The sequence below is a fragment of the Lasioglossum baleicum genome, chromosome 14 (assembly GCF_051020765.1).
Source record: "Lasioglossum baleicum chromosome 14, iyLasBale1, whole genome shotgun sequence".
Taxonomy (NCBI): domain Eukaryota; kingdom Metazoa; phylum Arthropoda; class Insecta; order Hymenoptera; family Halictidae; genus Lasioglossum; species Lasioglossum baleicum.
Genome location: NC_134942.1, coordinates 2,350,596 through 2,374,452, shown reverse-complemented (window position 1 = coordinate 2,374,452; position 23,857 = coordinate 2,350,596). Strand labels below are relative to the sequence as shown.

The following is a 23,857-nucleotide window of genomic DNA, read 5'->3' as shown; positions in this document are numbered from 1 at the left end:
TTTCCAAGATACTCTTTTTGTCTTTACGCTTATAAATAGTTATACGATGCATCGATTCGGGAGAGATGTGCACGTTTAATAGTTCGAGTATGGAAATGATTTATTGGAAAACATTGGAAACATGTCTGAAAAATAGACCAATACCGAGCGCGTAAGATCGTTCGAACGAAGTGAAAACTTGTATGGCGATTGCGCACCTGTTTCTCGCTCGCTCGGGTAAACTCGGGGGAGTCGAGTATATGAATAGCGTTTCATCTCGGAGCGTGACGGATCCGACTGATTCACTGGCCAGCAGAAACTCGGCGACGTTCAACCGTATGTTTCTTGCTCGCTCGGCTAAATTCGGCTCTCGCGAGTTCACCCGAACAGCATTTCACCTCGGAGCGTGACGGATCAGACTCGTTGACTGGCCAGCAATTGTGTAAAGAAATTCTCACTTGAAAAAAAAATGTCGAGAAGGAAGGGGGCGTTTGTTCAGGTTTCGTGAAATCTCGGTCGACCCTCCGTCGAATGACGCGCGAGCGAAGCAGGGATGGTGTCGTCACGAAGAAGCCATGTCGTGTATCGCGTATCGCGTATCGCAGCAATCGATAACGTTCCCGGCGTTGTTTGCTCGCGTCCACTCCGTCGGCGGCTATCCGATGGGCGGAAATGGAGCGCGTTCCGCCGCCTTTGCCAGAAACGCAACAACGAGCCTCGCGTATCGAATCGATCATTCGAAATGTCATTGTCCCACTCGTTCGCATCGTCCCGGAGAAAACGAGAACACGCGTGGCCGGCCGCTATCTCTTTCGAAACGCTTCGCGATAAGCCGCGGCCGCGCGTTCGTTTCGAAAACGCGTCGACTCGTTCGAGTTCCGCTGTTATTAAAGTTTCAAGTACACATGACGCATCGCAACCTGCAACTCATGCCTGACGTGGTCGAAAGAAATTGTTCTCGACTCGTTTCGGTATGTTGCGTAAACATAGTTGAAGATTGTTGAACGCGACGCCAGTATATTTCACGTAGCTTTTCGTTCGTAAGTTTCCAACAGGGTTACGGTCGCCGTACCGAGATGCGTTATCCGTTATCCGTACTCCGCCTCGAAAGCTAATACGCTGTGCGAATCGCTCGACGATTCTGCACCGTGCACCGTGCACCGTGCACCGTGTGTCGCGTGATCGTTGTCTTCTCGTTTCTTCGATTCAACGGCGAGGTTGCGCAAGCGGCGATGCGCTATTACGTAACGCGCGAGAAGAACGCATAAAAGATGCGGCGACGCGCCGATACGTAGCGCGCAAAGTCCACCGTTTCGACAGGCGTTGCACCTGGGACGTTCGCCGGAGGACGGCGTCTGTTCGAAATTTTGGAGCCCCGCATCTTGCTCCGAAATTTCTCCGAATTTTTTCTCGAATAATCGCGTCCCTCGCCGAGATAATAGAGAATCTTGACCGAGCAATGGCTGGCGCAATCGCGCGACCTCGTCAGTCGCGCGTCGCGCCGTCTCTTCCGGAACCGCTCGTGCCCCGTCGTCCGTCGTTTCCCGGAAAATGTGTCGCGTCGTTGTCCACTTCTTGACAAACGAACCGCAAACCACCGCGAACCCACCGCAGATATGGCCATCGGATGTTGATGTCGACCGGTGTTTCGGTCGTCCCTCCGCGAACGAATAGTTTCGTCGACTTAAATAATTTCTAAAATTAACTGGAACGGTTAAAAACGGATTGACACACCCGACGGATAACGAGAGGCAGACGGGAGAGAGAAAGCGCGCGAGCGGCGACGAGAGATCCGAGAAGAGGATTCGCCGCGACGGAAATTTCCAAGCGACGAATCAGCCGCGAAGTCAGTCGACGACATCGAAAGCGACGTACATATTTCGCTCGCTTTGATTTTTCTCTAGTCGTGTACAGTCAAGAGAGAAAGTATGCATCGACGAGAAGTATCAACCTTACTTTTCCAAGTATAAACCTTAAGGGGGTGTGTTCTCGTTTCCAGCGATCCAAAAATCAATATTATCTGATTCTCTTGAAGCGAAGGAGTTCTCAGCGAGGAGAAAAATTGAATCTGTGAAATTACCTTAATATTGGTAAAATGTTTAAGGCGTCTAAGCGACGAAAGGGGAGAACGTGTGTACCGTTGGCGAAGTTAGCGTGCGAGAGTCGCGTCATGTTTGGTCAGGGGAAAAGAAAGCGTGTGCAGGGGCGAGCCGTAGGCCGTAGGCGAGCAGGTACGGGCTACGCATGTCAACTAGAGGGCATTCAACTATCGATCGCATAGTTTGAGCCACCCTCCGCCAAGCCGGATCCGTCCTTCTTCCGCCTCCTCTCTCCCCGTATTCTCCCTCCTAGTGCCTCCTCTCTTCTCCCTTTCTTCTTCGTCTTTCCTAAAGTTGCTTCATCGCAACACCATTTCTTCCCTGGGGAAACCCTACGGTTTCTCATTGAAGAAACAATCGAGTTTCTTGAAAGATTCTTGAAGAAACTTGAGAACTGGTTACTCGCGAAGAGCGCGGCTTGGTACATAGTCCGTCCGGTAGGAGGATGAGCGGGTAAACGGGCAATACGTCGATAACTGACGATTACGGATGTTCAATGACGTCAGTATCCGGACGATTTACCGCGTTGTGTGATGGTGGCGCGCTCGCGAGAGACGAGACGAGACGAAACGCGGCTCGGCTCGGCGCTGGCAGAGCGCGCGTCAACTTTCCCCATGGCGAATCTCGTTGTTCCTACTCCCCCATTCGGCGCGACCCTCGTCGCCTCCTCGTGGTCTCTTCTACGCGCGCGTACCCGTCGATGCGAGAGCAGACAAGAGAAGAACGAGCCATCTCGAGCGCGATAACTCCATTCACGGAGAACGCGAAAGAGAAGGAAAAGCATTCATGCGGGTGTGTACGCGTCCGGAAGCCTCTCGCGATTGACGCGACACGGGACGCGGGCACAATCAGCGACCGGCAGACCCTAGAAAATTGCTGTTCCGTTTCGTTTCGTTCCGTTCCGTTCCGTTCCGTTCTGTGTCTGTAACCCTTTGCTCGCCGCGCCGCGCCGCGTCACGCCACGAGTCGCACCGGTGAATACGCGCTTCCGCGATACCAAACATTTTCACGGGACGCGCGCATTGTCGGCGTGCAGCGATTACCGTCGCGTCTAGACGAGTTTCCCTTCGGCTCTTCCCGAAACGCGGATCCCTAGCGAAAACGCGAGTCTCGTCGATTTCGCTCGAGATTCGAGTAGGCTCGATGGCGGTCGTGGACGGCTGCCAGTGCATTTCGTTAACGTCGCAAGCACGACGGGGCCATTTAAATTTAGCCCGACTCTCCGGATCGCCCGCATCGCCGCTCTCGGGTCTGTACGGGTTTTCGAGTCGGGCCGGTTAACAATCGCTTCGATCTCGTGGCCGACTGTTTGGGCTACCGTCATTGGAATTCAAATTTTCACCCGGGCCAGCAAGGAGAAAAGAAAGAAAGAAAGAGAGAGAGAGTGAGAGGGGTAAGGGAGAGGTTAGGCCAACCGCGTTGTATGTTAATTCCGTTTGGGGACAAAACCATTTGAGAACGCTTTCGTTCTTTCCTCCCTCGTCGCCTTCTCTTATCCATCGTTTAACGCGCACAAAACGTGGGAAGCCTATTGTTGAACGATTCTACGCTCGCTAACGGTTAGATGCGCGTGCGTGTGCGCGTTCTCGTGCGATATTTCCGGTCGACCGACTTTCGGATGACGCGACAAGGCCCAAGCCCGCGGGAAATGGAATTGCTCGACCTGCGAATACTTTTTCGTGTTGCGCGTTGCTTCTGCCTTGTCGCGACGCGTCGGACGAAACCGTCCGGAGCGTGCTTGGTCGCGCGTGCACGTTCTCCAACAGCCGGCAGCAGCCAGTAGCCAACAGTCAGCAGCTCGCAGCTATCCTAGCGGCTCGCATTTCTCGTCTAGCGAGGACGGGAATAGAAACGAAACCGGGTGCAGAGATCGTTGGCGTTCCAACCGCGATAGCACGCCTGCTGCAACGGTTTCCCACTTGGAAACCTGGTTCGCTTGGCCGAAGCGATCTATCGTCTCTCGCCTAAAGCTACGTGTCCATCCGACAGTGAAACTATCGCGAGTTACTCTAGAGAGTCTCAAATTCGTGCACGGTACACTCGGGGTGCTACCAGAGACCCGCACGAAAAACTCGCGGAGAGCGAACAGCAAATTGAAACTTGCAAACGGTCGCGTTCAATTTTTCCATCGGTGAACGAAATTCGTATAGCTGAGAGTTTTCTAGTTAGTTTTCTTTGCCATTATACAATATATTGGGTTGGAAAGAAAGTTCGTAGCATTTTCAAATTAAGAATCGAGGATAAAATTAAGGTATTTATCCATAATGTTTATCCAATAACACGAGAAGTTAACCCGAAAATTGAGAGTACTCTCGAGAGCAACTATCGACGGAAACTCTCGGATGGATACGCACCGTAACATCGTTGTTAAAAGAGCGTCGGTGATTCGGACGTTGATCCTCCGAACCGGACGATTCGGGGACAAAGCTCAAGTTAGCGAAACCCGCGTAATTTTAACGCGACCCATATTTCGCGAGCTCTCCTCGAATCGATCCGCCTGCTCGACCGCTAAAAATATTTCGTCGTTGTTGGAACATCTCTTGGTGCTCTACTCCTGAACTCATATTTAAGACGCTCTCTTTTCTGTTCTCCGTTCTTTGCTTGTTGCAAAGCTGTGCTGTTCTGCGTTCGCGGTGCTTCTTCCTTCGCCAATTTACACACTGGGCAAAATTGCCAATCTAGCGGCACAAAAATACATATTTTAGCATTATCTTAAGACTTAACCCATAGCAAAATAGGTCATTGGATTCGTCTTGACGTTACCTACAATAATAGGTAATAAAAATCACATAGTGGCATTGAAAAAATTAAGGTGACCATAATGTAAACGAAGTGAACTACTTCAGATACTATTCATATATCATTATATATTTCCTGGCTAAATGGACATTCGATGTGATTTTCATACATCCGGATCACCAAAATCTGGAAAATCAAAATTGAATTTTGTCCAGCTAGATCGTGGAAAAATGCCTGCTGTGCGTTGCTGGACACTATTTTTAACCAGGAGAATTGTAGCCACCGTGCTCCGATCGATCCTTTCTTTCCTCCAGCTCGGTTTAGACCAATCGTCTATTTTCGGTGGGATAAGAACAGAATGGACGCGCATCGATCGCAAAGTCCGAAGTTTGAAATAATCGGAGCGAGCGAGCCGCTCGCATGAGACGAGAAGCGGAACCGGGCCGCAAACCTACTTTCCGCGTTTCCAGAATTGTGCCCATAATTATGAATGTGGTCTGAATAAAAATGTTAAAAAATGAGTTGATCAGCTAATTCACATCCATATTATTTTAAACTAAATTAATTCAATGTCATTTTTACGATATTGTCAAAAATGAACCGTTAGATCAGTGTTTCTCAATCTTTTTTGGTTGAAGGCATGCTAAAAATGTCTGGAATTATTTGCGGCACACCTGAAAGGAAAGGAAACACTTATTTGGAAAGGAAAGGAAAGGAGGAAAGGAAACAATTATTTGCGGCACACCTGAAAGGAAATTATTTATTTACTTTGGTGTTTTAAAGCATCAACCTTACCATACGCATTTTACGCTAACTGGTACAGAACTTGAAAAAAACAATACTTTGCACCGTAGCGTTTAAGAAACAGCACATTCGACACTGTATTCTTTTCGCATTTGAGTGAGAGAAAAATGTGCTGCTGAGGCTACGAAAATGATTTCTTCCGCGTCAAGTGAAAATGCTGTAACCTATGAAACATGCAAGAAGTGGTTCCAAAGGTTTCGTAGTGGAAACTTTGATCTCAGTGATGGAGAACGCAGTGCAACTGAAAAAAGGGCAGGACCAGGAGAATTAGAGCAATTATTCAATGAAAATCCTTGTCGAACACAACAGAAACTTGCTGAGGAACTTAGTCTAACTCAACAAGCATCCGTTCATGTATTCCTTTTTTTATAAAAGCTTAAAAGGCACACCGAACTTATTTGTATGTACATCTAATACTTGTTAGTTTGCCATTTAGTGCTAAACAAGAAATATATACATAACTTGGACCACTTTCATAATTATGTGTAGAATTGGCTCTATCCTTCGAGAGTACCTTTCGCGAATGATCCTCGGTGGTCGATCATTTCCGCGCCAAGCGCGACGACTCGAACGTTTCGGCGTCCCTTCGTGGTCTCTTCCGCGTCGATTTCGACGAGCAACCGAGCGCGAGTGGTCCGATGCACCGAGATGGTTGCGGCGCGGCGCGGCGGCGCGTATCGCGCATTGTCCGTGCGTAACGGGGCAATATGGGTTAATATGCACATCCGTATCGTTGGCTGCGTTATGTCACCGATGCCAACCTAATTGAATATGCCGGGCTGAAGCGCTGTAGCGGGTGTCTTGGATCGGCGGAACCTGCGGCGCTACGTCGAGCGACATGCAACGACATTGAACGAGAATCGCAACGCGTAACTGCTGTCGCAACCACAAAAGTTCCAGGGACTCGGAATTTAAAAAAAAAGTAGATCGGTTTCGATACGATATCGCTTCCGTTCTGCATATTTTACGGCAAAAGAAATACAGTGGTACATACCTCGGTATACGTCTGCTTTGGAGTATGTACCAGTGATGCCAGATGAGGGGAGTCACGGTGAAATGATGTACCCCCTCTCTTTAAACAGTGTTTCAATTATTTGACAACCTCATTAATGTAAGGGTGGATTTATAGTGGAGCAGCGAGGTGAGCTGTGCGGTGAAAAAAAAGAAAAACATAGAAAATACATACATATGTACTTTTTCATTAGTATGTGTCGAAATGTTGTCACGAATGCTGGTTTCTTTTCACCGCGCCGCTATCATCGATGCTCGCAGCTCCACTATAAATGCACACTAATATCAGTAGGAATTTTCTTTTACATGAGAACGGATTAATCATTTGTACATTACTTCTTATGGGAAAAGTTGGTTTGGTATATGTTCTACACGGTACAAGTCCAAACATCAGGAACGGATTAAGGTCGTATAGCGAGGTATCACTGTACAGAGATAAAGAGAGAAAAATAGATAGAGATATATAGACACGGTGAATAAGCCGATGAATAAGGGCCGCGAGGTCTGAGCCAGTTGAAAATCTTATCCAACGCTGTCGCTGAAGCCTAAAGTTGATTATTACCGAGAAGCCTTTAGGTTGCAACCTCGTCCCTCCGGTTTGCCCTTCGACAAAAAAGAATCGCGGGGCACGTCGATTCGATGCAACTGTGACAAGGTTACTAGGCGTTCGCGTTCGCCCGCGTACAAGTGTAAGCGCATCGGCAGAAGTATGTACGTAACGTGCGCGAGCAGACGATACGGTCGACCTTCGCTCGACGTTCCGTTCGATCCGCGTTGCGATTATACAACTCGAACGGGAGAGGCGTCCGGTCCGATCCTGTTCCTACCTGTACGGCCCGGACCGATCCGACTCGCGATCTAATACTTCGCGCGTAAAACGTAAAACCGAGAGACTCGGTGCATCAGGATTCGTCTAGTTATTCGCAAACAGGTTCGAACTTTGATTGATTGAATTCGAACTCTCTATAAGCACTTCGAAAAACAGAAATAGTACTCCTAAGTATACTCGAACCTATGTATGCCAGACAGTATTCGAACCTTTTACAAGTACTTTGGTAAACGGAAATAATACTCCCAAGTATATATTGGAATGTTGGTCGAACAGATTCGAAACTTTTATGAATATCGTACCGGAAATTCTCTAATTCTTATTATTATTTTGTTTACCTTTAAAATCAATTATGTTGTCCTCTAATGCATAATTTAATTCAACATGTATAATAATTGTAACCTCATAATCTATCGGAAATATTATTCTTAAATAGTTACGAATTTAATACAGAAAGTGCTTAAAAGCTACTATGCAGTTCTGATTTCCAAGATTCGAGTACTATGATACTTTCCTGTCAAAATCGAAGTATCTCTACGAAACTTGTAAGTACCCATCCCGAGGTTCGATATTCTATCAGTTTGCAGAAAATCAATACTTTTCAAATATAATCATTGAAACATTATTGCTTGAAGTGGTAATCGAAACCCATGAAACGAAACTTGGTTATTGAAACTGACTCGAATTCGTGAGTACATATTGAACTTGATCCCCCATCCCTACTCGTAACCATAACGACAGAGCTGCAGACATGCAGAGTAGTCGCGTGACTGGGGAAAGCGGCAAATAGTAAACAACAAACAATAAATAGGAAGGAGGTTCGTTTGCCTAATGGTTTTTAGGGACTGCTCTCAAACCAATCAGCGAAGTTGCTCGCGCGCGAAAGTTTACCAGCGAAGAAGCGAAGAAGCGAGGAGGCGAGGAAGAAAGTCGAAAGGCGATGGGCCGAAAACGTTGCTCGGTACCGCGCGAAATAGACCACATCGTTGCGCACCGTTTCCTCCTCGGGCAGGCGCAGACGCAAGCGCCGCGGCTCACAGTAGTCCGGGCGGACGATCTAGCAGTTCATTTGGTAGAAAATGATTACTTGTCTCATGTTGGCCAGCGTCGAAAATGTCGATATTAATGAAATTTAATAAAAATTATAATTAGAACAAGCATTTAACGCTAGGTTTACGATGGTCTTTTTTTTATAGTTTAACACTAAACTTACCGAGCTTTAAAAGTAATCGGTACATGTTATCTCATAGAAATAACAAGATTAAATTTATTTGCACTTTGCCCGGCTCATATTATAATATCTGCGCTGCTAAATACATGTATTTATTCATTTACCACGAAGGCATCATTATAATTTTGATAATTGTGGAGTAAAAAATCTGGACTAGATCGATCTTTCATCTAGCGATTTTGACTACTAAAAAACCCCGTCTTTGCATTATCGAGAAATCAGAAGTGGGATAAAATGTTAGGAGAAAATGCATTTACGCACTCGCATCCCTTCTAAAGATGACGATCGAGGGGAAAGCATGGGGCTCGACACGGTACTCTCAGATGTACCGGGCCCATATGTACCTGCTAAAAACACCTAACAGTCCAGTACTCAAGATTGAGACCTTATCCACCGCCAACAGGACCGAAGAATGCGGAGAACACTGCGAACCGCTATTCACATTATGTACTCCAGTGCTCATATGTGTTCGGACGTTCGAGTTGCGAGTCATCTCGAGGAGCAGCTGTTACCGTCTCGGATCAGAATCGCAACCTATCAGACGTCGTTGTGCACACAATTAGCTCCCGTTCGAATAGTTCGGTTCTCCTATAGTTAGCCTGGGTTAGGTCTCCTTGGTCCTCTCTTGGAGAACGACTCGATGACACGTCGAGTCGCGAGACGCGACTAGAGTCAATGCGGCGGCGCGGCGGTTACCAAACTTCTCGATTACGCGATGCTTTTTTCACTCTCTCGATTCGAGGCAACCCGAACCGTTACGTTGGCGCGTTCGAAATAAATGTCAACGCTACTGCAACCGAACAGGTCAACTTTCATCATGAATGTTTGATCGTCCGTTAACGACCGCAACGTTACCGTACCGCGGCAACACCCGCGAAAAGTAAATCGCAGAAATCGCAAACATCTGGATCTTTATCAAAATTGAATTTTCACCAGCTAGATGTTGCGTTGTCTAGCAACGCCCGCGAAAAGTAAATCGCAGACGTCGCAAACGTCTCGGACAGGAACGAAAAGAAAGCGCCTGTGGAACTTTCTCGAAGCGACGCGACGTTGCGCGCAGCGTAGACGTAGACAGGCTACTTCGGCAAGAAATCAAACGTCGGCGATTTTGCGACGCGCGGGAAGAAAACGTGCGTCGCGAATCGTTGAAAAAAAAATGGGTCGTTTGGAATTTCTAAATATCGGTTCGTGCCAAAAGACGAATCAACGACGAGCGACGCGGCGCCGTGCTACGCGCCACTTTCTCCTCTCGGATGGATGCGTTTCCCGAGAAAGCGTCATTTTGGTATAGTTCGCCCTCGTGGTATGATTCGTTGTTCGAACGATCGGTCGATCGCGTCCCTGGCTCTGAGGCTTTGCCGATTTTCCGCAACCGCTGCTCGCGGTGCAAGTCGGAGCAACGAACTCGCGCGTGCGTTCCGTTATTCGGGGTATCGTGCTAGAGGAACAGGATGCGAGGATAAGAGAACCCGTTGTTGCGCGCGGTAACGCGTCGCGCGATGTCGCAAATTCGCGCAAACCAACAGAAGTCAACAATAATTGAACCCGCTTGATCGACGACAATGCATCGACTACCGTTTTCATGTACCCTCCCACTTACGGTTGTCATTCGTCCGGTTTTCCCCGAGTTCTCCTACTTGTTAATGTATATGTTGCAGTCTTTAGTGACCTATGAATCGATGACCTATCAATATCTCAAAGGATTTTCCAATATTTTATAAATTGTTGATTTCACAGATGTGTAAAAACAAGTGTCACCATTACTCATTAAATTATAAGACTAGAACTAACAAACCGAGGAGGAGAATGACTTTTCAGGAGTTTATAGTGAAACCATAAGAGTATCTTCTAAAAATGTAGTTACTTGAAAGAAATGCCATTTCTTCGTCATTTATTTTCCAATTCTTTCAAACAGATGCAATGTTTACATAGTAGAGAACTTTTAAAAAATTTGAAAAAAATCAGGATACAGCCCCAAGTGTCTCCTTTACGGACCTGTATTTTAAACAGCGGACACTGTAAGAGATATGAAAGTTTATGAAACTTTTCTTTATGGCATTATGTATGCCTAACTTGACAGTGTCCGGGTTTCAGACGGAAAAGTCCGGGATTCGTGATTTTCTATAGATGACAACCCTACGCCTATTCGAATGTTTTGCTTCGGCTTTCATAGTAACTTTCAGTATCGTTCGGACAATAACGGTGCGGCAGGCACCAACTGTAAAGATATCGTTTCCCGCGACGTACCCACGACAGGTACGACAGGTAGAACAGGTAGACTCTCGCAGGTTTTCCACTCGATCGGCTCGATTCTTCGCCGATTAAATGCGCACTTTTTCGAAGCTGTAAAACCGCGTTTGACCCACATATACCCGACAGCGGGCTTTCGAGTCGATAGATACTTGCGACACCGCGCAACGTGATCTCCGGGAACGGCACGCTAGCGGCTGCGGCGCGGCGCGGTTTTTTCTATTTCGATCCCAAGTTTCATTAGGTTTGCGCCACTGTTGATACACGATACGATACTGATATCGATCCTCGATATCGACACGCTAATATGAGCGAAATGAAACGAAATCGTAGGCGCTACCATACGGTCGTTTCGGAAATTTCGAAAGAATCATGCGGCGCGCCCATCCAGTTCCCGAGTGATGGACACGTATTTAATCGAATCGTTGGCTTTCTGTTTCAGGATATATAAACTGCAATGCCAGCACGCTGCAGTCTCTCGCGCAGCTACACGGTGAGTGAAACCTGTTCATTCATCGGACCATTTTTTTACCTCTTTCCAATTCCTTCGGTTCGCTCCATTTCCCGAATCGTGTGTTTCCCGCGATTCGATGAACCGCGAACTTCTCCATTCAAACTACTCGTGGTCCGGCGGCTGATCTAGCAGTTCACAAAGATTTTAGCGCTACTTGGAAGTTCAAGTATAACAGTGTAGGTCCTTAGATTCGTTTTGACATCAGCTACAATATTATCGAGTCAAAAATATATATTGATCTTTAATATATCTCCGGAACGCAAAGGCTTTCTCAAACATTTTTTTAAAAATATTGCATTGTCATCCCGTTCGGAGCTATATGTTTCAAATTTCAAGTCTCTTGCTCATCGGGAAGTTTGTTTAAAATCAATTGCAAAATTTCTACCGAACAGACAAACGGTCAAACGGACAGACCAGAAAACAAGCTAATAAAAACGTGGAAGAAAAGAGGAAAAGTATATTGACAATATATTCCAATTTGAAAAAGATATTCCACGTCAAAGGAAAATAACTTGGACAACTTTCGTTAGTCTATTGAAAATTACTTATTTAATAAATGACGAATTGTAATTTTAAGTTTGAGGTGTGCATTTTCGAGGTGAAAGAATGCTCTTCGTTCGAAAATAAAAATCTTTTAGTCATTTTTCGATAGAAAATCGTATACACGGTATGTTCATTTTTAAATGCTTGTTTTAATATCGACATTTTCGGCTCCGCTAAACATTTAGAAAGTAAATACCGATATGAGACAATCCCTTGTTCACCAAATCGAACTGCTAGATCGGCCGCCCGGACCAGTGTGCGGGCTCTTCGGTAAAAGAACTTTCTATCGGAGGCTAATTTCATGCAAACCATCCGATCGAATACGCGTTTAAGACCCTCCGCGCAATTCACCTGTTGGCCAATCGTTGGAACGAGCTCGAATCCGAAGAGGAGGCGGCTTACGAAACGCCTAAACCAGTCATCCAAGTCTTGCGCGGAATGTTACGCGTTCGTAGTTCCAACTCGTATCCATATCCCATATCCCATAGTCCACTATGCCATGGCTTGCCGGTGTGAACGAGCGTATATTCCCTAACGTAGAACTGTCTCCATCGCCTCTGACGGTTCACGGCCGTCTCTAGTATCTACAGGCCGGAACACGGTTTTGGCAACACTGTCTCAGTCCGATTTGAAGTGATCTGAAGTCGCGCATATGCAGTAGCTAAGTCGAACCAGAGTCGCCAGATCCGGGTAAAACATTGAGGGGAACATGTTACCCTCCTTCTGCCAATAGCGGATTAGTCACGTGACATTATGACGCATGCAGAGACGAAACGCGGCACGTGACCGGCCCGCGGCGGAAGCGTCGTAGAAGGGGAAGATAGAGTGGGGGAACAAGTCTTAACGCTAAAGGTACCACTCCCGGTTCAATGGCCAGTTTTATATTTATTTCAATTCTGGAAATGATGAAGTTGCTTACATGGAAATTGATTCGACAAATCTTTTTATCGAAGCACATATTGCCAGAACAATTGCACAAAATCTAAATGAATAGAGAGCATCGTTTGAATCGCTTTCAGTGCTCGGTAGATTTAGTGTTAATCTGGCCACTTTGGATCAGATCAGCTGATTGGACCGATGCCTGTACGCGGTGTTGCCACATCACATGTTCTGGCCTGTAACTGGATCCGATTACGGCTATCCTACTAATTTCCAATATTATAATAGTATCGAATGTTACACGAATACCGTACCGATTCTCGATCAAGAAAGTCTCCTCGTCGCGTCGCACCGAGAGACGCAAACGGGTAGGTGCGCGTAGAGCGGTCGCAAGTTCAAGGCTGCCGTTGCATATGCAACGAATGCAGATTCCGGTGCGGACCGCGGACCGCGGACCGCGGCCATCGAAACAATAAATGCGTCTAACCGACAAGCGGGGTCCGCAGAAGTCTGATCCGGAATAGAAGACAGAGGCCAAAGGGTAGAAGACGACCGAATTATCTATGCGACAGAATTCCATTTCCATTCGACCGTTCGACGGTTCGACGGTTCGAAGGCTTGTCGATTTCAAGCGGACTCGAAAGAAATCGAAGTCAAGGCGCACGATTTTCCTTGTGCCAGATTTCTAGCATCCTTGGCAAAGTTTCGCGATCTTCTCCGTTTACAGAGATCGGAGCGAAGTTTAACGGTTCCGCGCTGCGCTGCATTGACCTGCACGGAGCGCTGCGCAATTACAGGCTATTAGCGCGGATCGGGAGACAACGTCTCTCGACGCACTAGCTACTTTTCACCGACGCGACCGGGATCTAAAAGCGGTATCCGGTCTCGAGCACGCGACGGCGCGGCGGCCAACCGTTCTTCGTCTCGATTGCTCTCGTCAAGTTTTCGTCTTCGTCGACTTTGAATCGCGACACCCGTGCCTGCTCGCGGGAGTCTGTTTCCCGCGCGACCATGAGAGGACTGTTCTGGACTATCTTCGGTTGTCTCGTACCTTCGCTGACTTCACCATGATTCCACAAGAAAGAGGTGATTCCCAAGTCATTTGAAGTAACTTTACAACATTTTTCGAACACCCTTTAGAGTACACACTATGTACTGACTACAGATTTCTCCATACTTCTACAGACTACAGACTACTCCGCAGCTTTGTCGAGGAGTTACGAACGAAAAACAGACATCAATCATGTTTCGTCGATAACTCCTTAACAAAACTGCGGAGAGCATTTTTCCAAAGGGAAAAGTTACTTGAAACATCTTCAAGATTCTTTTTCCAAGGAAGTGGAACATTTATGGGACACCGTGTACACTAGTGCAGCGTGTACTCTGTAGTCTGTAGAATATAACCGGCGCGAAGCGAGCTCTGTTCTCGTAATTCGATCGGTTCGGATCGATAATACGCCTAGCGGCTAGCGATAACGGTGTACGCCGAGTCCATCGCGCGTTCGCAGCGTCAGAGATACTCCGTGGAGAGCCGCCGCTACGGCATCGAAGAGAAACGAGATGGACGATATTGGCGCGACGAGTTGGAAGGACGAAGGAAAAAGAGACTGGGTAGACCAGTTTCCGAGACCTGCCTTAACGCGATACGTTTCGTTGCGTCTCGTCTCGTCTCGTATCGAGAGCACTTTCGCGTTCGACGTCGCGCGTCGGCACAAAAATGGAGAAACGGCTCGGAGAACAAAGAGGAAAGTTTTCCGTCGACGGACGCGGAGTCGTGAAATCGAATCGCGAACCGTGCCGGCCGGTGCCTTCGTCTTTTGTTACGCTCGATACGATTCGAGATGCAACCGCGTCGAAAGTGCGCGAGACGCCCCGCGATTCATGCTTGCGCAATCCGATGGTTTCGAAAGGTCAGGAGTGCGCCGTACACCGTGCCGTGCATCGAGGATCCTGCATCGTACTCCGCGAATCCGATACCCTCTCCTTCGAGCGGATTCGTCGCATCGACATAGATTCCGCGCGATGCCACCCGAGCATTTCGTTTCGATCTTGCCAGTTGGTTCACGTAATAGATACTCGAACATACAGGGTGTCCAAAATATAAATCGATATTTCTGCAATATTCATGTAGTAGATGGGACAAGCTGTGCTGAGGAAAAAACACTAGGCAAACGTCTTGGCCACCGTTCGCCAACCATAAATGCTACGCATAGTAAGGTATCTCGGAAACGGTTCACATCTCGATCTACATTCTCCACGACTTTTTTACTCGGTGCAGTGTGTGTGACCTATGCACCATATAAATATCGAATGGATTTCTTTAACAGGCAGCGTACTCATTCGCTCGGCAAGCTAATGTCGCGTCAGCGTCGTTGCCACGTAAAGGTGTGATCTTCTCTGAGCGTTTTGCGATCTTGGACCTCTTCTAATCCATTCCCCAAACGTCATCAGAAGTGATTGCTTGCGTCTAGACGCGCTTAGGAGATCCCACCTTAAAATGAAATAACTCGTATGTAGACTGCGGATTTTATGCATTTATGACAAAAATGGCTACGTACAGTTCCAAACAGTGGACATATTAAAAAAGATTTCTTAAGGACATATCAGTGTACGTGTTAGTTCCAGCTTAATAAGAAAATTAAGCTCAACAAAATTTTTTTATTTGGTTCCTGTGTCTTACAATCAGTGTAAATATTTTTTATTTTGCATAAAGATCATATACATATCTAATTATGACATACAGTCTAATCATATACATACATACGATGGAATTATTCTAGGTCGGAAGAAATGTTCAATTTTCAAGCTATAATCGCCTCGACTGGAAAGGGTTAAGACGTGAAACGTAGGGTCGACAGTGCTGGAGCGTATCGCCGCAATCGTGATCGCGAAATCTCACTTCCGGCGCGTAGCAAGAAGGTTTCGTATCGAAATTAGTCGAAAAGGGTGCGCGCACATGGTCGATAAACGCATGGAGTCGTGCTGCCAAGGCCGCTACGCAAGATCGGGGCAATCGATAAAGAGTTTAGATCGATAGGATATTTTTCGCTGGCCCTGGCAAACTCTTACTTCTTCTTCTTTTGGTTTCCCTGAACGATAACAGGATTTTCGTGGCTCGTGACCGAGGGGGGTGAAAAAGAAAACGCGCGCTCGTCGTGCTAGGCGTGCGAGACGTGCGAAGCGGAAGTTGGAGAGGCGGAGTGGCAACTCGTCGAGGCTGACGAGACGAGAACGCGGTGGCGGTGGCGGAGGTGGAGACGGGGGTGCAGGAGGGCTGTCGTAGACATGCGCGCGGCCTCTTGAGACGCGCGCTCGTTAATTCGCGGGATTTTCTAAGTCGTTGATAAGCTCATAATTATGAATTTTTACAAGTTTCGCTCGGTAAACGGAAGTGCGCGACGATGCATACGGTTGCTGGTAGCGAGTGAGGAATAACGCCGAGTCGACACGGTCGGCTTCAACTAGACGGTCTCGAGAAGAGGCCAGGAAAAATGGAAAAACGTGGCGGAAATGTCGCACGACGCGGCTAACGAGTTGATCGTTGCTCTTCTTCGATTACGATTATCGTCGACAGCCTCCGCTGAGTAAGCGGTGGACGTCGAACGGGCCCTCGTTCTCTCCAATTCTCCCGTTTCATCTTCGAAAACGTCTCGGATCGGCGGGAATCGTTCTCGTCATACCGATCGTTGCTCTTCTTCGATTACGATTGTTATCATCTTGAAAAACCGGGAATCGTCTTCATCGCGTTGTGATTTCGACGTTGCTCCGCGTTCGAGTCGGAGAGGTGTATCGGTAGGATCGCCGAGGAAGGCTTTATGCGCGCGTTTCTCGCGTCCGGACAACATCCGATCGATGCTGTTCTTCGAACGCGACGTCGCGCGTCGTGCGCCGTTGCGCGTCGTTGCGCGTCGTTGCGACCGCTCTGTTGCATGCCAGCGAGTCCCATCCTCTATTGCTGTGCAGAGAATAAATAGAAATCCTGTTTCTGTTAATCGCGACTGCGGACGAAGGTTGACGTCGCCGCGAACTCGTACTCGAACTCGAACTCGAGCCGTAAATTCGTGCAAACCGTGCGAATTTACATAGCGGTATATGAGGAGAAAGTGTGAAACGATTCCTACCGGAACGGTAAACTGTTAGACACGCTCGGTCGGTCTGCGAGGAAACGATTGTGATGAGTCTCGCGAATTCCGACAAGAAGATGGACGCAGTGACGGCCCGGTGCGCGAAACTCTTAGCCGAGAAACACAGGCTTCCGAGGTTTATCTGAAACGAAACTGGTCAGCGGAGTAGTGGAGGAGTTCGAGTAGATCGCGGCGGGCAATTTGAGAGAGTGTAGGGCAGGAAGAACGTCATGAGAGAAGAATAGCCACCGGCATCGTCCATGAGATGGCATTCATTATATTCCTTCGACAATGGCTGATTATTACGATAAACCCTCGCCTTCCTATGTAACCGGCTTTTCCCCTTTTACGCTCCAAATTGGATTAGAGATGACGCGCGTCTGTGCGCCGTCGTCTTGCCTCGTTTCATCTGCGCTCGTCGCGCCACACGCCCCGCATGGCGCGTGTCTTGTGTCTCCTGTCTCCTGTCTCCTGTCTCGTCGTCACCTATCCTTTGCCCCATCACTAGACTGTGGATCTCCATGTGAAATAAAAATTTTCCAAGTTTTATTCCTTCTCTTAATCATTTTATTCAGCTACAGGCGATACAATCGTGTTTTTCAAATCGTCAGATTTCACTGTTCTGTGTGTTCACCTACTCATTTTTGTCATAAATGCATGAAATCCGCAATCTACTCGTCACCTATCCTTTGCCTCATGCCAGTCGATGCTAACCTTTCGGCCACAGTGTCCTGTCTCTCTAGCTTCTGCTCGCATGCTCGACCTGTCCAATATTCCGTGCCATGTTAGTCTGGGTTAGGTCTTATGTCTCGTGTCTCGTCACCTATCTTTTGCCTCGTGTCGAGGCGAACCTTTCGGCAAACTGTATTCTATCTCTCTAGCTTTTTCTAGCGTAATTACGCCGTGCTCCAGAACACGTCTGATACGGACCGCAACGCAAGTCTCTACGGTCGATAGGGGACGCGTCTCGTTTATCGCGTGTCCCTGAAATATTCGGTTAGCTCCGTAGAGCGGAGAGTGGAGAGCAGTGAGCGACGCTGTGGCGCGGCGGAGGGTTTCGAGGGTGGCCACGCTCGCCAGGGAAACTTTTGCTTTTATCGATCCCGTTGACGACCGACCACGCGCGAGACCGCAGTGTTTCGCATGATGATCTCTCGCCAGATAAAAACTGCCGAATCACTGCGGTGTGCGTCGTCAAGAGGCAACGATGATTTCTTCTGGGTATACTTTACTAGAACTTTGCAAGGAACCTACGCATCAAGAATGCGTATCTACTAGAGGTGTGCGAAACCGGGACGGGACGGAATCGAAATCTTTCGGGATTCCCGAAAAAATTCCGCTGAAAGCCTTCAGGCAAGGAGTCGATGGGGTTGCGTGATTCCTCGCGGTCGGGTCGCGATGAGAAAAATACGCGAGACGAATCGAGCACGCGTTGCACCCGCGCCCCGCGCACTGGGCGCTAAGAAATCGTTGAGCGAGGCGAGCATACTCGAGAGTCGAGACTGCGAGCGAGGAGACGAGCGGGACGATCCGATGGCTGGAAAGGGGCATTAACCTCGATTCGCTACCGCGCGCGCGTTTCCTCGAGGTTTACACGAATACCAGCGGCTCGTCGGTGGTACGCGGTTCACGGTTCACGGTTCACGGTTCGCGGTACGCGATACGCGATACGCTCGTGACTACCATGTCCGCGGATCAGGACTTTTTCCAGCGAACCTAACGACACGCCGCGCCAGGCGATCCACACGGAATTGAAAGATCCTGAACGGTTTCGTTCGGTGACGACAGCCTACGAGTCTCGACTAGTTAGCTGTTACTTTTCCGAAGCTTCGACTCTTCGAAGATTCCAAGTCTTCGAAGTCTTCGAATCGTATGAAGTTGTAACTTACGAGTTTCATGTTATGCCATGATTTTTGACAAATAAATATATAAATATAAAATTTTACAGACTGTGCTGATCTTTATGTATTCACGAAGAAATTAACTGATGCGAGTGAAATATGGAACGATGAAAGATACTTTAGCCCAACGTTTTAAGTAAGATACCTATTCGAAACGCGTAAGCAGGTAGGATACGATTCTAGATAAAATTTCTTTCTTGAAAATGATAGGTCATCTTCAAACTTGAATAATTTTAAACAGACAAGGAATGAGGAAGTAAAAATTGTTGAAAACTATAATATATACCTGTCTAAATAGTGTCTGTAAGGAAACAATTAACACAACATCTTCGTCACATATGTATAAACAATCGTAACATCCGGGCTACATTTCAGAAACGAGCGAAGAAAAAAATTAGTACTACAATAGTCGTTACATTCAATGCATAACAACGCTACACGAGTACATAAATAAAAAAGATAAAACTGGTACACGGTTGGTCATGTATTCCAATAGCTCGAACAATCAAAATTGTTCATGTTACGCAAGATTTTTTATACAAATACTCCACTATGCGTGGGTCGCTCGTGCAGATCGGATAAAATTACATTGCTCGGCGAGCAAGTTTTCCTCGCTACGAATTTCTTCGACTGTGTAGAATGTCGTGCTCGAGTCCGAGCTCGCTTTTAACCGAAGGAAAGGAAAAGATAAGCTCGCTGGTCGACGGAGGACACGAAAGGAATAGAAACGGGAATGGGAGCGGCGGAGGGAACGAGAACCGGGCGTTCAGAGGGCAGAGCTACCTGTAATATTGATCCGTGCGAGGTTCTAGCGGCAGAAACATCGCGCTTCAGAAAGATATTCCGTAACCCTGTCGTCGAGCATCGAAACGATACCGTTGCTCTCTTGGTGCGTTGTTTCGCCGCGTTTCGGGACTACTGTATGTATATGTACACGTACGTATGTATGTGCGTCGTTAATTTTCCTTCTCGTTTCTCGTTTTCTCTCTCTGGGGGTTTTTCTTCCTTCCTTCTTTTTTTTTTGGTGAAACCCGACGAGGGGTTAGCAGCGTCGAAGGGAGAGTTCCGCTAGGGAGACGCGAACCAACCACCGTGTCCCTTGGTCGAGCCGCGATCAATTCTAAAAGGGACTAAATCAGGCTGCGTGCATCGCGCGTCGTGTGTCGCTCGTCGTCCCAACAGACTCGGGAAACTCTGTGACCAGAAGTGGCGGCGACCTCGGTTATGCGAACGCATTTCTACGAGAGCGTCGAGATTGCAGTTCCAACCTAAAAGTAAAGGATGCACCGAAAATGTTGTGCTTCCTTGCGAGGACTCCTCAGATCATTTGAAGCAACTTTTTCCATGGCGAAAAAGTTCTTCGACGCTTTTTTAAGAAGTTATCTTAACACTAAACCTACCACTGCCGCGCCGGTCGAATAACCGGTCTCAGATTTTTCATTTTATAATTATTGAAACGATTACGTTGCTTGCATGGAAATTGATTCGGTAAATTTATTTATCCGAGCACGTATTGCGATAAAAATTGCACAAGATCTAAATAAATAGAGCCTTGTCGTTTTTAACAAATGAAAGAAACATTTTAATCGGTTTCAGTACCTTTTCTTTTACAGTTACAGTGATTAGAACGTGTTCGTAAAATTGTCCGATCTTTTCATTGTTTCGAAGTTTACACTTTCATGTTTACCATGAATGCATAAAATCCGCAGTCCAGTTGTAAAGAAGTGCACTAGCACCAACGTGAAACGTGAACCTCGCGATCTGACCCATGAACCACCCCTGTCGAAGATCTCCAACATTTCTGGGACACCCTGTATATCGAACCTATGACCCGTTCGGCCGCTTCGCTTCCCCTCGCGTCGGCCTATCGATAAAGATCGACTTGGTCGCGATAACGAACTACGATAAGGAAGAACGGATCGGCCGAACGGATATTTTTTGTCGAACATTTTTCGAAATCATAAGCCTGTCACCTCCCCCTACGAACGCACAGCTGCGTACGTAACGTAAGATAAGCATTGGACTCGGTGAGCGTGGTGAACGGTCAATTCTCAAGAAAGCGCACAGCAGCCATCTATTTAATAATCTGATACTGACCCTTTATCCTCCGCGAGAATTAGCAGGCGCTTCATTGTTTACTTTAAACCAGTACAAGGTCTCCTTTTAGCCAAATATTTGTTATGTTTCGTGCTCTCAAACATAGAATTAAATGCCACACAAGCGTGGGGGAGGGGGGAGGGGGTAAAGTCCAATTTTCATTTTGGGACTTTTGAAGAGCTAGATTGGCGATCGGCCACACCGTGCGCCGTGAGTCACGAGTGTCACGAGCGACGAGGCGCGAGAAAAGCGTCGAGCAATTTCGTGCGAGTCTGTAGGTTCGCCGAAATGCAGCCGGACAAACAGAGAGGCCATCAAGCAGAAGAGCACCGGTGACGAATCGCGAGAACCCCGGTCGCGATGGAGCCGCGATTATCCGGTCAGATTATTTCCCGCGGCTCGCAGACGCGTCATCGCTCTTTCACCCCCTTGTCCCGTTCCGGGTTTACCCCCGAGGACCCCCTACAACCCCCATTTACCCCCCACAATCCCGTATCGCGATCACACATGCACCGACCGATCGGGCTATCGTCGGAAAGGGTCGTCGTGGAACCTGCCGAATCGCGATTAAGCCTCTACGGAGACCTCACCTCCTCCCCCTTTCTGACGATGAGACGTAGGGGTAGCAAGCCGACGGCAAACGATCCCTACGCGACACGACGCGTCCGCGTGGCATCCCTCGCTCCGTCGCTTTACTCTCGACGACTTCGACCCTACGCTCGAACAATTTCTACCCTCGTAACGAAATCGTGCGGCAGACCGTGTTGTCGGGAAACCCGGGCAAACAGAATTCCTCGAAATTACGTAGATCGCGAGAAACAATTTTGTCGACGCTTGTCTTTTCTTTTCAGTTTAACACTAGAACTACCGAGGTTAAGACGAAGCTAGTTTTACCAGAACCAGTCAAAATGACTACACGATCAAACCGTGCACCGTGCTTACACGAATCGAAAGCAAATACGAGCCGACGCGACGCGACGACGTGGAAACGGGAAATCAACGAGCGCTGTCCATGTTTACCGTGCACGTGTGCGTGACAGAGTTGAGAGAGAGAGAGAGAGAGAGAGAGAGAGAGAGAGAGAGAGAGAGAGAGAGAGAGAGAGAGAGAGAGAGAGAGAGAGAGAGATACCATACTCCGAATTCGATCGAAACTGCTGTCAGGGTTGCCGGATGATTAACGAGGAATCGAGACCCGGGGTTACGAGAAAGGAGGAGCACCCGGGGACCTAAAACCTTCTAATCGATACGAGCACGATGCCGGTTGCGAGTCATTTCCCGCATCGCGGCGCGGCGCGGCGCGTCGATGGAACCGTACACGTCAAGACCCGATCCAGGCCCGAGTATATCACACGTGGTCGCGCCCCTGCACACGCGCCACTGTGTCCTGATTCGAGGATTAAAACGCAATGTTACTCGGTGTTTCGTTCGAAAAATTATTCTCGTTCATTTCGTATTCGTATCTCGTTTCTCCGAGCACATCTCTCCGGCGTTTAGGTAAAGCCATGACCGTCCTCGCGGAAGCAACGCCATCGACATCGCCGAATCGATTCTCCCGCGGCAAGAAGATGCGCGCGTCCTTTTCGGATTAGGTTCGAGTTTGCAATAAATCCAAGCCGTTTAACTTTGGAATTCTCGGGCTGGAGAAATCGATGAAGAATCGCGTTGAAGAATTCCTAACGAACGTGCTCGTGCATTTATCAAAATGCCGCGGCGCATCGGAGGTCTGCTTTCTTCTTCTCCCGTCGCATTTCCGTTGATTTCCGTCGGAAATCGAAAAAACCGAAGATCGGCATCGAGGACGAATTCGATTGTTTCGCGAACGCAGCGCGACGACCAGAGTTTCGTTCTCGCTTCGTTGTTTCCATGCATTCGCAGTTTTCTGTTTTCTCCTGACGACAGCGAGAAACGCGAGCGGCCAAGTTTCTGCGGATAGATTGACGTTGATTCCTCGTTGATTTCTGTCGTTTCTACCGTTCGGCCGGAACGAAGACTCGCTCGTAATGGCAACATTCGTCAGAAGAGTTAGGTTTCCTATCCGGAAAAGATACAGTGAGTTCGATACCGTGTAAACATCAGGCGACTCTTTACCCCTAACCCTCCCCGATCCTTTCCCGTTTGATTCTCTCTCCCGTTTCCGGAAATTTCCGGTTACGATCGATGTTGGAGCACGCGATCGAGAATCGGAGCGCGACGCGACACGATACGCCTTGTTCGCCCTTGATCGGTTCGAAGCGGACCGGAAACTCGACGTCAGAACTGAAATCGCTGTTTCGTTGCAGGCAAATCACCGTTCTTCCCTAGTCTCGACGACCAGACCGGAACCCTATTGGAGGATCCAAATGCTCCGAGTCAACTGGACGGCGTCGGTGTCGGAGTTGGCGTCGGTGTTGGGGTCGGCGTCGGCGTCGGAGTAGGTGTCGGCGTCGGAGTCGGCAGCGGAATAACCGGCTCGCAGGCAGCACCGCCTCTCTCGTCGCCGAGTCGGAGCAGTCCGCACAGTCAGGGTAGCGAGACCGGAGAACGCTTTTCCAGAAAAGTATTTGTCGGCGGATTACCTCCGGACATCGACGAAGGTACGATTCGCCATTTTGTATTATCTTTCTCTTATCTATGTATATTCTCTTGTATATATAAATATAATTCTCGTTTCACGTTCTGATCCCGTCTTTTCCATCCGCAGAAGAGATCAAGGCCAGTTTTCGTCGTTTCGGATCGCTGGTGGTCGACTGGCCGCACAAGGCGGAGAGTAAATCCTACTTTCCACCGAAAGGCTACGCCTTCCTGCTTTTCCAGGTAACGTTCGTACAGAAAATTGTCGTCCGATAGTCGGATTGTCTGTACCTTGTCGAACGAGACG

The 23,857-nt window shown here is 48.0% G+C and overlaps 1 protein-coding gene across 1 annotated transcript in view; it reads left to right on the top strand.

The window, feature by feature from the left end:
* The window catches only part of Orb2 (cytoplasmic polyadenylation element-binding protein orb2), a 47,935-nt gene that overhangs the window by 20,458 nt on the left and 3,620 nt on the right, over positions 1-23,857 (top strand). The window contains exons 3-5 of the mRNA XM_076437913.1: positions 11,385-11,435; positions 23,280-23,573; positions 23,681-23,793. Coding sequence (XP_076294028.1) covers positions 11,385-11,435; positions 23,280-23,573; positions 23,681-23,793 — 458 coding nt within the window. The remainder of the gene's footprint in view (positions 1-11,384; positions 11,436-23,279; positions 23,574-23,680; positions 23,794-23,857) is intronic.